The sequence below is a fragment of the Microchirus variegatus genome (genome assembly GCF_963457635.1).
Source record: "Microchirus variegatus genome assembly, chromosome: 18".
In the NCBI taxonomy this organism is placed as follows: domain Eukaryota; kingdom Metazoa; phylum Chordata; class Actinopteri; order Pleuronectiformes; family Soleidae; genus Microchirus; species Microchirus variegatus.
This window is the reverse complement of record NC_139819.1, coordinates 10,149,684-10,165,240: the sequence shown is the minus strand read 5'-3', so window position 1 is coordinate 10,165,240 and position 15,557 is coordinate 10,149,684. Positions and strand designations below refer to the sequence as shown.

The 15,557-nt window shown below is 42.1% G+C and overlaps 1 protein-coding gene across 1 annotated transcript in view; it reads right to left on the bottom strand.

Moving 5' to 3' along the window:
* The window catches only part of aopep (aminopeptidase O (putative)), a gene marked incomplete at its 5' end in the record, with an annotated part of 69,913 nt that overhangs the window by 10,254 nt on the left and 44,102 nt on the right, over positions 1–15,557 (bottom strand). Inside the window, 1 exon segment of the mRNA XM_083905451.1 lies at positions 5,983–6,099. Coding sequence (XP_083761577.1) covers positions 5,983–6,099 — 117 coding nt within the window.

Sequence of the window (15,557 nt, the reverse complement as noted above, 5' to 3'; positions counted from 1 at the left end):
TTAAATCCTCACGTTTACTCTACAGCCTCCGAAATAAACGTACTATAAAAAGGCTGCAGAAATACCAAAGCACGCTTGTCGAAAGGTAACTAACAGGTCTAAGTTAGCCGGATCTCTTCACCACCACGTGCAGTGTGTGTGTGTGTGGTGTGTGCCCTCTGGTGCCATCCCTGCCCTTTTGGCCTGCGAAGCCCCAGCAGCTGTTCCATGTGCTGGGCTACATTCCTGGGGAGAGCCCTAGGGCAGAGCAGCTGCCTGGTGCACCTCTCTTTTACCACCCCGTCTTTAGCCCCTGTTTCCTCTCAGTGGGCCCCTGTTTCCCTGACAGCACATGCAATTACACAGTGACATTCCTTCATTTATTACGGCAGCAGCCTCCCACACCACCAGTCCTGACCCACACGCATGAACACACACACACAAATGCTGCAACTATTACATCGAGGAAATCTAATAAACAATATCATGCAGCTAAGGTGTCCAATGTAAGTCAGGTGTTGCCAGAAGGTTGTTATATTTTCTTAGAGTGCATGTTGGATTCAGACTTCACTGTCATTGTACATAGCAATAGCATGTAGCAATAGCTATGTAGGTGACACCATGTTATTTCTGTGGTAATCAGCACATAACAGCTTGGTCATGACAATGGGAAATGTGTGTAGAATTTCAACTTTTAATATAGTAATAGTAAAGGTGAAGCTATTACACTACTGATAGACGATAGCAGGACAGAACGATTATAAACAAATATCTAATTGCAATTATTTTGACAGGATAATGGTTAAAATGATTACTGTGTGATATTTGTGCAGAAACAAAGATGTTCTCTTCAGTCTGTAGGACAAAATGTGTATGGATCGAGACAGTAATTCATCTAAAATGATATTTTGACACATTTTGGCTTTAACAAATATTGCACCGCCCATAAATTGTTCATTCAGCCCGAGTTTAAAGTAATCACCACTACTAGCAGTCATAAGAGAATTTACGGGGTTCACTGAATGCACCTCGAAGCTTACCAGGCTGCGGACTCCACATTACTAGCTGTGATGCGCAGATCTAGATTCAGGAGTCTTTAAACTGTTGGTTTTTAAATAATCAAATAACCTTCAGCAAAGGTGGCCTTAAAATGAGCAAATAGGCCCCTTTATACCGACATTAAAATGCATTTTCTGTGATTGGATTACGATCAAATAGCACCTGACCTCTTGTGAGGACACAGCCTGGACGGATCGTTATCCGATCTGCTAATCCACTTTGGGAAGTGGTCAGAGACACGATATAGAACACTGCTAATTTACCATGACACTACTTGGAAACTACTTTGGAAATACCATATAATTTAAAGTAGATGGTATACCATAGTATTACCTCTGTGTTACACACAATCAACTGCTGTTAGGTTTCCCACAAAGCAAATGTGTGGATCTAAAGGAAAAGCACATGATATCGCCACATCTCTGCACCACATCTTAAAGGTTAACATTTTTGGACGTGAATGACTCAGTCCTACATCATTCACTCAGAGTCACAGGACACACATGCAAAATCATGTGTGGAATCGTGTCCACAACACATCCTTGTTTTTTTAAGTAGTAATTTGCCCAATGGCATCTTTTAAAGCTGTAATCCCTCTCAAGGTTTTCTCCCATTAGATATTTTGGAGTGAGTAAGTGTTTTTGCTCACTTGAGTTGTTTTTGTTTTCAGTGAAGCCCTTTGAGACTTCTTGATTAAAGGTTCTATAAATAAACGTGAGGTGACTGTTTTGGGTTTTCCTTTTTTTTTTTTTTTTTAATGAGACACCCCTGACCTCGCTTTTTAAACTCGTTTCCCCTCGTACTGTTGTCCCTTCCTCTCCACAGACCACATGTCGTGGGGGCCAGTAGACGCAGACAGTTCTTGATGTGGTTCGCTTAGGCCTCCGGTCACTGAATGAATCACTAACCTGTGCACTAAACACAATACAGCCTGTCTGCTTGACCGACAGATGGCCTCAAACACACACACACACACACACACACATGCATATGCATGTCCGCGTGTAGAGTCACACAGCGTCTTGCATCACATGAGGCTCATATGAAACGAAGAGAACCAAAGTCACGCACACTTTCTCATACATGCAAACACATGCTCGGCCTCGCACAGATACACTCATACACGTATTCATGGTCACTCGCACTGTTCACAGAGCAGCCCCCGCTGCACGCACACCGCTGGTCGGGGCCGCATATTTCCTTTCACCGTTGTGTACATAATCGCGCAGATCACATACAGAGGAACTTGAGCTCGCACGCAAGAATTCACCGCGACTTCAGCCCAGAGAGAAGCTCTTTTGTCACTTGTGCTGTACAGTGTCACTCCTGGACTTCTTTCTGCTTTGACTGCAGTCAGATATGTTTAGCACAGAGCTAACAGGTGGTCAATAGACAATATTCTTCACGGCACTAATATGCTGCACTATTATACTGCACCGCTGCTCACAGAAGAACATAAATACACCCCATCTATTTCAGCCCATATAACAATAGCGCAATCAACGCAATATCTGTGTATAATATGCAGTATATGCTCATATTGTACACATGTTGGTTTTACATTGTGTATATTAGAGGTCCACTGATTGAATAGATGATAGAATAAATATTAGGGCTGCTCAATTTTTGGAAAAATAACAATCACGTTTATTTGAAAAGATTACTCATTGAGTAATCTCTTGGACTTGAACTTGAACCAAATGAGATTTGAACATAGTTAAAGCCCCCCTTTTGTAATAATCATTTTGTTTTGATTATTTTGTTTTTGTAATCGTTGGGGCCATAACCGTAATTTAATTTCAATTAACTGTACAGCCCAAATAACTATAATTTACTAAACTATACGTCTGTGGCCCCCCCCACACTCCAACGCATCATTAGCAGTCAAAATAGAATTTATGAGGTTCACTGAATGCACCTCGAAGCTTATCAGGCTGCAGACTCCACATTACTAGCTGTGATGTGCAGATCCAGATTCAGGAGTCTATAAACTGTTGTTTTTGTAAATAATCATGGGGGGGGGGACTCACTTATTCACACATTTTTCAGCAAAGTTGACCTTTAAATTAGCAAACGTAGCCAGTGACCCGTAGGCCCCCTTAACACCCGACATTAAAATGCAGTTTCTGTGAAATGCAACGAGCCTCCGGTGTCTCAGCTCCACCCACAACAACGGCAGTAGCTCAGTGGTAGAGCTAGTCGTCTTTCGAATAGAAGGTTTCGGGGTTAAATCCCCAACTATGTCTACATGCCAATGTGTACAATGCCCAATGCAACCCCACGCTGTTCCTGACGGCTGTGTCCCGGCAGTGTGTGAATGGGCTAATGGGTTAGGTTTTCCCTTCAACGGAGACGACTTCCATACCATAGTGCAACTTCACGTTTAGCATGATAATACCTTGTGTAAATGCATGTTGTGAAGAGCTATCCGATCACAGAAAATGCGTTCTAATACCAGGTTTAGTAGAGGCAGGCCATACTTTGTGCAGTTGTTATACTAACCAGTAGCAACCGTGGCTGTGGAGCTTCGATCTGTATATCCACCCGAGGGGCAGGACCTGCTGATGTTGATATCTTGGAAAATACTACGCTGGAGGCCTTTAATTGGCTAAAAAGGTTAAATCAGTTGACCTCTAGTATATATTATACCATTTTTTTCTTCTAATATTTAATATATCTTTTATATTTTCTGAACTTGCTTTCTATATATTTACCTTTTTTCTACTGCTGCAGCACTGCAATTTCTCCATTGTGGGACTAATAAAGGGGAATCCTATCTTACCAGAGATGGCTATGAAGAAAAAAACAAACCAATACAAACTAAATATTAAAACTCTTGTCATTCATGTTGTAACAAATCCTCATAAGAGGAAGTGTTGGATGTTTGTGTCTCAGTGGATTCTAAGTCGATGCATTGCCACCACCTTTCAGATACCATCGCAATCATTTTGTATAATCCAATATCCTTCCACTCTGAAAAGCTCTCATTCTCTTTGAGGCAAAACAGGGTCTATGGGGGCTGAGCCACACTCAGTCCTGTATTTATCTAAGAATTTTAAACAGATCAATCACCGCTCTACTGAAGGGGATGTTGTCTCAGACAGAAGGAAGCTGCGTGGAGATAAAAAAAAAAAAAAAAGAGCCACAGACAGGAAAAAAACTGACCACAATTATAAGAAGGGATGAAAGCGATTAAGCTCTTCTAAGATTGCCAACATTAGAGCTCGACCATTGCCTTGAGACAGGTGTGTGCAGCTGTGTGTGTATGTTTGTGTGGGTGTAAATGTGTGTTTTTTTTTTCAGGCACGACTATACACATAATGGCCCTGTTTATTTTTAGAAAACATAAGAAGTCGTTTCCTGGAAATTGCAGAGGTGAATCTGCTTTCATCTGCCAGGAAAACGTCCTAAAAGAGGCCTAAAACCTAAAGCTGGACCTGAGGGCAAACATGGAGTGACTTCAGCCTGTGACCGTGCGGTCTATGATGAAAAATGAAAAGTAATACAATACCCTTAAGTCGATGATGTTTCTGAAAAGAATTAAGCTTTCAGAGTCCACAGAGATGAAGTTTAAAAATACAGAGTTTGATGCACTCTTTTTTTATTATTATTATTATTTGCGGGAACGTGAACAAAGGTTCTGAATTTTGAAAGTTTGGAATCTAAATAATAAAAATGTCATTAAACTCATCTTTAGTACAGTAACGTAGCCAGAGCGCTGGCCCTGTACAGCTGCGGACATCTGTGCCTCATTATATACTTTATTGCTCCAACAAAACAGCTCGTATAATTGATAAGAACTTGTAAAAAACTAAATATGTACCAAATATTTCTTTTCAAGATGAGCCATGTGTTAATGATTGAGGTTAGCGTGGACTGTTTACGGGCTCTGTCCACAGCTGTGCTGTACAGTACGGAGCTCTTGAGAAGTCTAGACACACACAAACACACACACACACACACACACACACACACACACACACACACACACACACACACAGCAGAGGAGCACAAACACACACTCTCACAAACATTGTTAATTGTACCATTAAGGAACTTTTTGAGCAGCACTAAAACATGAAGTGAATACTTCTTGGATTTAGTCAGTAAAGGCGGCTGTAAAGACGATCACTGCTATTACAGCGGGAATGACTGCACATTACGAAGCATTGTGTCTGGATGGGAACACAGAGGAAAACTACTTCTGATTATTAGAGGAGATTGTCAGAGCTTGAATATGTACAGATGGGCACCGTATTAAAAAAGAAAAACCATGTTTCCTCGAGAAAAGAGGTCTCAAACTTGGCTTCCCAGTCTATTTCATATGGCTCACCACTTAAAAATCAACGTGCAATGTCTGATTTATGTTGATTTCATCATATCTATGTTTTTTTATTGTGAGTTACGTATGTCTTTCATCAAAATAAAACACTTTTATTTTGAAATTCTGTGACATTTTGCCACAAATATGGTTAATGCAATGTTACGTTGGAATATCGTTATATAATATAATTTTTTTTTCACTTGACCGGCCCCCTCCTGACGAGACTACACTCTTAAAAAGTCGAACCATATGAGGTTCTTCGAGGTTCGTCCTCATAGGAGAACCCTTTTTGGCTCTAGGTAGAACCTTTTTATAAAGGTTCCATCTGGAACCCTTTTGGAAGGTTCCACCAAGAACCCTTTTAAACCCCTTTATTCAGGAAAGGGATTTTATAGGGTTCTCAGGATCAAAATGGTTCTTACTGGAACCATTAGTGTTACCAAGAACCCTTGAAAAACCCTTTCTCCGGGAAAGTGTTTTTCAGAAGCAAATGGTTCCAGGTAGAACCTCAGCCCTTGTAGAAGGACCCTTTTGGAACCCTTATTTCTAAGAGTGTAGACACCTGCTCTAAGATGGATGTGATAATGGTCTCTTTATGTCATGTAAATGTGTCACTTTACCTCAGCGTCTTGACTCGGTAAGTTGTAGGTCTTCTTCAGAGCTCGCATTGTTGCCACACTTAGCTCCGACTGCTCCAACAGAAGCTCCAAAAGCATCACCAGCTGCTCCGACGTCAACTGAGGAGACGAAACAATTTGTGAGATTAATAGTGCTGACAAATACAAACCTCCCTCAAAAAAAACTATGCTGAGACAGGAGGCAAAATATTTGTGCAAAATAAGTATTATTTTTCTCACACTGGCAACTTTACAATACGTAACAAGCGCACGTCATAAAGTGTGTGCCCACTCATAATTATTTTCCACAAAGTTTCATTATTTTCTCTGTGCTAGGAAAAGGTTTGATATAAAGGAGATGCATTAGCAAAGTTTTACAGTAGCATACTGTAATAAAACAGAATTAGAATGGTAATTAAATAAATATGGATAGCTAAGTCTATCTCATACAACTGGGAAATATTACAAAATAGGCAAAAGAGGACAGACGAAAGGAAAATATGATTTGGACAGGGGACAGCAAGAGAAGTGAAAGAGAGCAATGAATAATCTTCTTTTTTAAATAAACTGCAGAGGGGGGAAAAAAGAGCAGCAATGTTCAGGGACACTGCCAAAAAAAAAGGGACATCTCTCAGAGCAATTATTCTCTGTAGTTTGTTTGATTGCAGTGAGACATTTAAATGAGATTGAAACACAAATTTAGGAGAAAGGAGAAAGGTGCAGTCGCTGTTTTACTGTTGCTTTTTAGTGGCAATAATGTACAGCGATGCTGAGGGAAATCTCACGGAAACGACCTATTTTCTTCTGACGCCCAACATCAGCGGGGACGGCGGCAGCTGAGCGGTGATTTTGGACGATTATGCTGAGGAGGAGGGACGTGGGCAGCGATATGAGAGAACGACTTCCTGCACAGGGGACAAACTGTGCCCAGCCTTGCCTGCCTCTCTCTGCGAGATACACCCAGCAATCCCAGCCACACTTTCTCTCTGCACCCAGTCTGGGGACTCAATTAATGTCTGAGGGCTCCTTGGAGACAAATGTGAAAATAGGCATAAAATGTTTGTGTGTGTGTGTGTGTGTGTGTGTGAGAGAGAGACGCAGAGCGCAAGAGAGAGAGCAAAGGGAAATATAAGAAAATGACAGAGAAAGAGGTTGATGACATACAGTATAACACACCTTTTTTCTGTTTAAGTTAACACAGCCAGCGAGAGCAGAGCAAATAGCTGGATTAGGGTAATATATATATTCTTAACACACAGTCAATTCACTTAAAACTGTCTTTTGTAAATGTCCTCCTTAGTACTGCTGGGAAATACTTGACCTAAAACCAGGACATATTTCAGCATGTAGCTGTTGGAGCAGAGGGAATAACACCTCGACGCTAGTTGGCAAATGCTCAAATCAAACATTACTACCATGGCTGCTACACACACACAGGTTTGCACATATATTCTTCTTAGGACACTTAAGACATTGACTTGCATTCATTTGGACAGCCTAACCTGAACCATAACCACAACTCAAGTCATATCCCTAACATTAACCAGTTCCTCAGAGATCAGGTTCTGCCTCATTGAGACCAGGTTTTAGTCTCCATGAGGACAAATAGTCCTGACAAAATCATGCCAGAAAGAGGTAACAAAAACACATATACACACACCGCTGATCATCTAAGTCCATGCCAAGGTCTGATCTCCAGTCTTTTCCTTCACCCTCTGCTGACTCTCCTCCTCCTCCTCCTCCTCCTCCCTGCGTCCCTCCTCCTTCCATGTTGTGAGGGCTAAATTGTTGTCTGAAGTGGCGTCTCCATCTCTTAAGGGTCTCTTTGGGGCCCACCCATAATCTCCTCACTCTACCACCCTTTGAAAAGTGAGGAGGTCCTCGCTCGGCAATAAAGCACCGCTTACACACACACACACACTCACACACACACACTATACTGCAGTACTTAGTTCCCATTGTGCTGTGTGTACTTATAGTAGTAATCAATATGTTTATATCAGCATCTCCAAAAGCATTGTGGTCAATGATGCTACATTACAAAACTCTCTATGTTGTTATCGTTATCCTCTCTCTCTCTCCCTAACACACACAAACACTCACACTGTACACAAACAGAGAATCAGGAAAATCTGCCTCCTCATCACGCACAACATCTGCATTCAAAATCACCACAAACGAAGCACATTTTAACTAAATAAAAAGCCTTCAAAAACATCTGTCTTTCATACTGTCGTTTTTCCAGCTTGACCACGTTTCAAGGGAACATGCCGTACTTTACTCTGTACATGAACCGACTCCAGTGAACATGGGACTCGTGCTTGGGATCACAATTTCTTTTTTTGGGGGGTGGGGGGGGGGTCTAATGATGCAGCAAAAACAGACTACCATGCACCATGAAAACACAATGTCGTTGTTGATAATAATATTTGTTTATCATAAAAAACTAACTGGCTCTAATGGAATAGCGATAAAAACAGGGGATATAGAGAGGGATGTGTGTGTGTGTGTGGGTGTGTGTGTGCGTGCGTGCGTGCGTGTGTGTGTGTGTGTGTGTGGTTGAAGGGAATGGTGGTGGTGGTGGAAGGAAGGGAAGGGGGGAGAGGCAGCGCAATTACAGGGGAAAAGGTGAACTCCATGGCTGAGTACTCCCTTATTAATGGATAGAGTCTGAAGAACACTTGGCACGTGAACATCACACACACACACACACACACACACACACACACACACACACACACACACACACACACACACACACACACACACACACACACACACACACACACACGGTCCCAGGCCATGACCAGGTCATGGGTACTTTAACAATAGCCCTTAATAGTACAGTGTTGAAAGCACTTTACAACTGAAGAGGGAAACATATTCCCACACACACACACCAAGTTCTGTCACATGAAAGAAGCATTTCATTCCCATACTGTCCATCAAAGCTTGAGGAATGTGAATGGTGAGAAAGCCTGAACACACTTGTTCTCTCTCTTTCATTAAACTAGGCTATAGACACTTAATGTCATATATCTATATATATATATATAGTTTGTGGTGGACATCATATCCTGTGTTTTTACTTCCTTATTGCAGCCGTTAGTCTCATTCAGCTGTCGCTCACTATGGCAAAACGTGCATTATGTGTGTTTTTTGGGCGTGTGTGTGTCATTGTTCTGCTGAAGGTCTGGAGGTCAGTGTGTGACGGGGGACGGGATGCCAGCATATTTCCCAGAGGCCCTCGCAAAAAAGCTCATCTCAATATAGAACCGTCGTTGGCCGGCTTGTGTCAGCGCGGGTTACATGTACGCATTGTTGTTTTTTTCACTGTTTTATTTATGATGTCCATGTGAGTGAAATTGCAGGTGGTATATATGTGTGTGTGTGTAGGGATGTGTTTTGTTACATCTTCTGGGACCTTTTCTGGTATAGACATTGACCTTGTCAGGACCAGTAGTCCTCATGGGGACAAAAAAACCTGGTCCTAATGAGGCAGAACCTGATTTCTGAGGCTTTTTGTGTTTGTGTGTTCTTACATGAATGGGAAGCATTTTGAAAACATTTGAGTTTCATGGGTCAAGGCATCCTGCAGTGACAAGGGATTGATTCCACCTGCGTTTATTTTGCTGTGTCTTCCCCCAAGTTCTCTCTTTCTATCCCTGCTGTGTGAGTGTGTACAGGTACTACTAATGTTGTAGGGACCTAAATTTGTTCACACAGTCACATTATGGGGACAAAAAGCAAGTAATGTAAATTGCTACATTTTAAGGTGAGGACATGTTTAAGGTTGAAGTTAGGTCTCCAGGAAATGAATGTAAGTCAATGCAATGTACTCTGAAGTCATGTAAACCAATGCGTGTGTGTGTAATTGCCCTGCTTATAATATCCCAATATATCGCAAAATATACGTATTCATCACTTAACATAGTCTTCCCTGTATGCCGATGTGTATTATTGACAAATTCTTGCCAATATGTGGCCCTAGTCTGTACAACTTTAAAGGCCTTTTTAAGGGAATCACGTTTAAATTAAGTTATTTCTATGTCTGTGTACATATGTGTGTGTGGGTGTAAGAAAATATGGGTCTCAGTAATATTAGTCATGCTCCTGCTGTCGCATGTTTGTACCGAACAAAATGAGTCAGACCTCTTAGGGCTGTTGCTCGCAAATGCTGCTTTATTGTGATATATCTACCTTTAACACCAATCAGGCTGCAATTAGGAAGCGGCTAAGAGTGACAAAAACAACAATCTGCACCGCTTCCTTCTCTGTGATTGTCAAAGATGAAAAATGATTGTCCAAATGTTGATCGGGGGGGGGGGGGGGGGAGAGATGGACATTTTTACATTTTATTCTGTGCCATTCCGACAATCCATCACTTCTTCAGTATTTCCATAGCAACTGCAGTGAGTACCACTCTCTGCGCCGTGCATAGGAGAGCGAGCCTGTGTTCCTTTTAAGGAGCCATTGTGCATTAACGAGATTAATTTGAAATCTTTCCATTTTCTTTCCATCTATCGCTCACATGCTCGTGCGCTAAACTCCCGCTCTCCTTCATGGTCATTCACCGTTTACCCTCACATTTCTGCGTGAGCCGCCTCAGACAACCTCTGCTAAGTGAATCATCACCGTCTTCTCCTATGTTTCTGTACTTTTCTGCCAGACTATAGCTATTACTTTAATCCTTCAAAAGTAGTTGTAAATGGATGGTACTGAGAAAATAAAAAGCAAAATGACTAGAAATTGTGGACAAGAAGGAACAGTGATAGCACGTAGGACAAGGAAGATAATAAAAAGATAGAAAAGGCACCAGTAGGATTGTGTAAAAGTTAACTATTGAACTAAGTGACCATAAAATCTATATATTGTCTCCAAAGAACATAAGAGAACCTCTTCCCTTGTGCTTGCTGCTATTAAATGGAATACAAAAAAGTATTGTGAATTCTTTCTTTTCATCCCCTTCCCTCCTTTTCTCTTCCTCCTCTCACTCCCTACCTCCGTGGTCTGCTGCTTGTGCAGTCACACTGCATTATGGGGGTTGGAGACATTGAATAAGTGTGACATTATAAAACCAAACTGTGATTTCTGAGAGCCCATTGAACCGTGTGTATGTGTGATGCCATTCAACTGCTCGGCTGCCTTTTATTTCCGTCTGACCACAGGCTCATAAAAACACACTCTGGCACCAGCGGCTAAAGGCCTGAGCCCACGTCGCCTCAGGTGCTAAGGTTTCACTCATTCTTTCCCTCTAATCCTTCTCTCTCTCCGTCTTTGCCTCTGTCTGCACGACTCACAGTCTCCATACCAACTCCCTTTCACTCCTTCTTTCACTGGTCCAAACTGTGCGTCTGGCTCGTCCAATTAAAAACCCCTCCCCGCTTCCTTTATCTTTTTTCCGTCCGTCTTTATTTTACACTTGATTTAGGGGCCCGAGCATTTATCTCCACAAACTGCGGCGGCAGGCTCATGTCGTGAGGAGGAACAGAACACCAGGCAGCTGTTAAGATTCTCTCAACAGCCATGACAGCATAAATAGCATCACAAATATGTGCACTTTTAATTAGCCTGTAATTGCTCTATACAGCTGCACAGAACCCAAATGCACGACAAAATGGGGCAGATGGCCAGCAACGGAACACTGGAAAAGAGACACACTGAAAATCAAATAACGTAAAGGAACTGCTAGTAGCTGGGAAATGTGAAACCATGGCAAATTCAAATTCATTTCCCTGAAATCCCTGCCCAGCACTCTTCTTAAATGGGAACATATTGCATATTTCTCCAATGAATTAAGTTAAAGTGCAAGAACTAATGTCCCGGACTGAGCGTTTCTACCTTTTCCAGAACAGAAACGGCAGCCTGACAGCGTGTGGGTGAATTTAGTGAGAGGTACAGCGGTAACGAGAGAACGCTGTAAATATAAATCATATAAATACGATAAGTGGCCCGTAAGAGAAATAAATTCGCACACAGCGGGGACATGATGCTGCAATCTTGTGGTTTCATAAGGCCTAAAAAGACATTTTAAAGTGGTCTGCTGACATTACAGGATTTGTAAAATAATTTCCGGTAATGGTCCAGAGAAAGCACTCATGCACACAATTACACACACACACGCGCGCGCGCACACACACATGGGGGAGATGCTGAAAGGTTATCTTTGAGTCACAAATGACCCTTTCAGCTGTTATAAAGGAGCTTTCTTTTTTGTTATCGTCTCCTCAAATGATGTCACACCTGCCCAGTGATGACCTCACAGATAAGGGGTGGCAGACAGGCAACCTCAGCGATGACCTACAGGTGTGACTGTGTTCGGCCTCATCATTTGTCTACAGTTCCATTTCAGCAGCAGTGATTTTGTACTCTTTTGTACGTTCCTTGTGTTCTTTAAGTGCTTGAGTGGTGAAAAAGTGCGCCACATGGAGCGTGTCAGTACACTCTTAGAAATAAAAATAGAACCCTATTGGAGGGTTTCACTAAGAACCCTTTTAAAATCCTTTATCCAGGAAAGGGTTTTAAAGAGATCTCTGGATCAAAATGGTTCTTACTGGAACCATTAGTGTTACCAAGAACCCTTGAAAAACCCTTTCTTCAGGAAAGGGTTTTTCAGAAGCAAATGGTTCCAGGTAGAACCTCAGCCCTTGTAGAAGGACCCTTTTGGAACCCTTTTTTCTAAGAGTGTATGGGCTCAAACTAAAGGTGTGTTCTGAAAGGTACACGTGGAAAATCCACGGAAACACAAATATATTATTTTTCTGTTTGGAAACTGCTTTAATAAACAGTTACCACATCTTTGACAGTGTTTCTCTTTTGTGCGGGTCTGGGTTTTACTAAATAAATACAGTTTCTTAATAATTTTTCCCTTTATATTCTTGTATGTTTACAGTCTTAGAGTGACTCAGGGTTACATTTCACTGTGGGTTATACGAGTGCAACGACGCATGCGACAAATAAAACTCTTGAATCGTGAAGCTAATCACCATCAAGACTCAAGAGCTTTTGAGAGAGAGACGGACACAAAGGGACAAATGAAAAAAGGAGAAATTGAGGTTTTGACGTCTTTTTGACCTTGAAATCACGAGGACCGTCGGGGATCGACTGTGTCATCAGCGTTCCTTCTGCACGAGGATTTCTCCAGCACGAGTATGAAGTATGAACAAAATGACAGATGAAATATTCACGGCACGTGCGGCACACTGCAAACAAACAAGTCTGTGCTGCCTCAAGTATGCCGGATACATCTTTGAGCGTGCATAATACAATGAGTGACGACCAGCTTTGGCGTGAATATGAATACCCGATATGTAACCCCCCACCCTCATGACTTTCAGGTTCACAGCCTCGGGGTCAATGCGAGCTTAGCAAGAGGCCAGAGCGGGGGGGGGGGGGGGGGGGGGGTTCAAACCTGGGGGTTAAGCTATAAAAGTGCACACATGACCTGGTAGTAGAGGGGGAAAAAAACAAACAGGACACATGTGAGGCATGTGCTGTTCCGATGCTCATCAGATACGTTCGCTTGTGTGCCTTTTTGTTACGTAAAATGCTGTGTTCCTGCAATTTGGCATTGATCATGGAGGCAATTAATATGTTTTCTCTCCTCCTCATTACAGCTCTGACTCACAGTCATTCACACACACACACACCTCCAAAACAGGGTACGTTTAATTAATCTCTGGCACTCTGCGCTTTGACGGAAGCCACAAATCTATCCGTCTCCAGTGGATTCCTCCCTCGCCTCCCTCTTACCATTCCTTCCCCTCCCACTATCTATTGTTTCATTCCTAATGGAGACACAGAGAACTCCTCAAACACCGCGCACATTTCAGTGAGATCACTTTTCTTTTATCTTTTCACCCTCTTTCTTCACAATTTCGAAAAGCACAATTGAGGACAGCGAGGCAGAAACAGGCACTGGCCTCCTCCTCCTTCTCATTGCCTCAGTGTCTTTTTCACCTTTACTGGAAGGGTTTAACAACCTCCTTTAGATCCACCTACCTCACACACACGTGTTATAACCAACCGCAGAGAGTCACAACTGGGGGCTAACACCAAGTCTAGGCAGTGGCTGCCCCTGTATAACCCACGCAGCCTCCGTTAAAAAGAGAGTGGCCTTTAGGACTGACGTAGAACAAAAGGAGTGCTGTTTGTGTGCGAGAGACAAATATCTGTAGCATTTTGTAGCGCAGTGACACATCCGAGCAGCTGGATGTCAGCTTAAACAAAGAGAGAGAGAACAGAGAGGTACACGCGGACAAACAAACCTCACGTAAAAGCCACTTTGAATGAATCATTCTAACAAATATACCTTGTATTCAGTGCTCGACCTAGCTCATAAATATGGGCTTTAGAGTGAGTGTCATGTGCACTTGGTCTTGTTTGAAGTCAAACTACACGATCCTTTTTGCCACAAGAACATAAACATTTATTGTTCTTTGCAAAGCATTTTTTTTTTATCTCATTATTATTATTAATAACACTTTAGATTAGGGAACACATGTTCACCATTAACTAGGTACTTACTAACATATATAAGTCGCATACTAGCCCTTTATTAGTAATCTTTATCCATGTATTAACACCTTATTCTACATAACCTCATTCTACCTCTATTTTGACATGAATTAAGAATAATAACAATATGTGCTTAATATTTACTAATAAAGGGCTAGTGTTACCAATATTCCTGTTTTACGATTTCCATAACTGAAGAGTCTCGGTGTTCTGTGATTCGTCTACATCTCACTTTGGGGGGATTTTTCCTCCTGCCAAGAACACGATTCCGAGCACAACGATGACGTCTAAATCCAAAATTATCACCATGTTGGAATTCAGTTGATGCTTTGCACACAAACACGCTCGGGTACATCCAGTTACTTAACAGATATCCAACTGCTCCTATATCCAGAACATACTAATAAGTACAGGAGTGTAAAAATGGTGACGAAGGCTGAAAATAGCAGGGTACCCAAGTTTAATTTCCTCATGTCATTTGTTCTGGCCTAATCTTGGGAGGGTGAGAGCAGCCCGGGGGCTCCTGGTTAAATATTATCCCAGGAGGAGGAAAGAAAACCTAAAGGAAAACAAAGTCCATACAGCCGTTCCGTTCACAGGGCGGTGGATAAATATAATTAAAGGTGTCTTCTGCTTTTGATTATAATAATTATAAGGGTGAATAGGGCACACACACACACAGAGAGACACACACTGAGTGAAGGGTTAAACAAACTTTTGTCCGGTAACTCCTGCTACTGTATCTTGGCAATTTTTACCATGCCATTTTGTAGTGATTGTGCTTCTAAATGTCAGCAAACACACTGAAGGCAAAAAATGTCAGCACACACACACACACACATAGAGCTTATATTTGTCATTTCAACCCAGGCTTAGCCAGATGTCAACAATAATAGGGGCAAAATGCAAACATGGACCTGCAATGGCCTCGGCAGTGGAACGATAACGTTCTGCTGAAAGACAGAAAAAGGGAGACAGGGATGATACTGGCAGGCAGAGTCACGCAGGAGGAAGAAGAGATAGCAGGGACAGAGAGAGAAAGAGAGAGAGAGAGAGAGAGA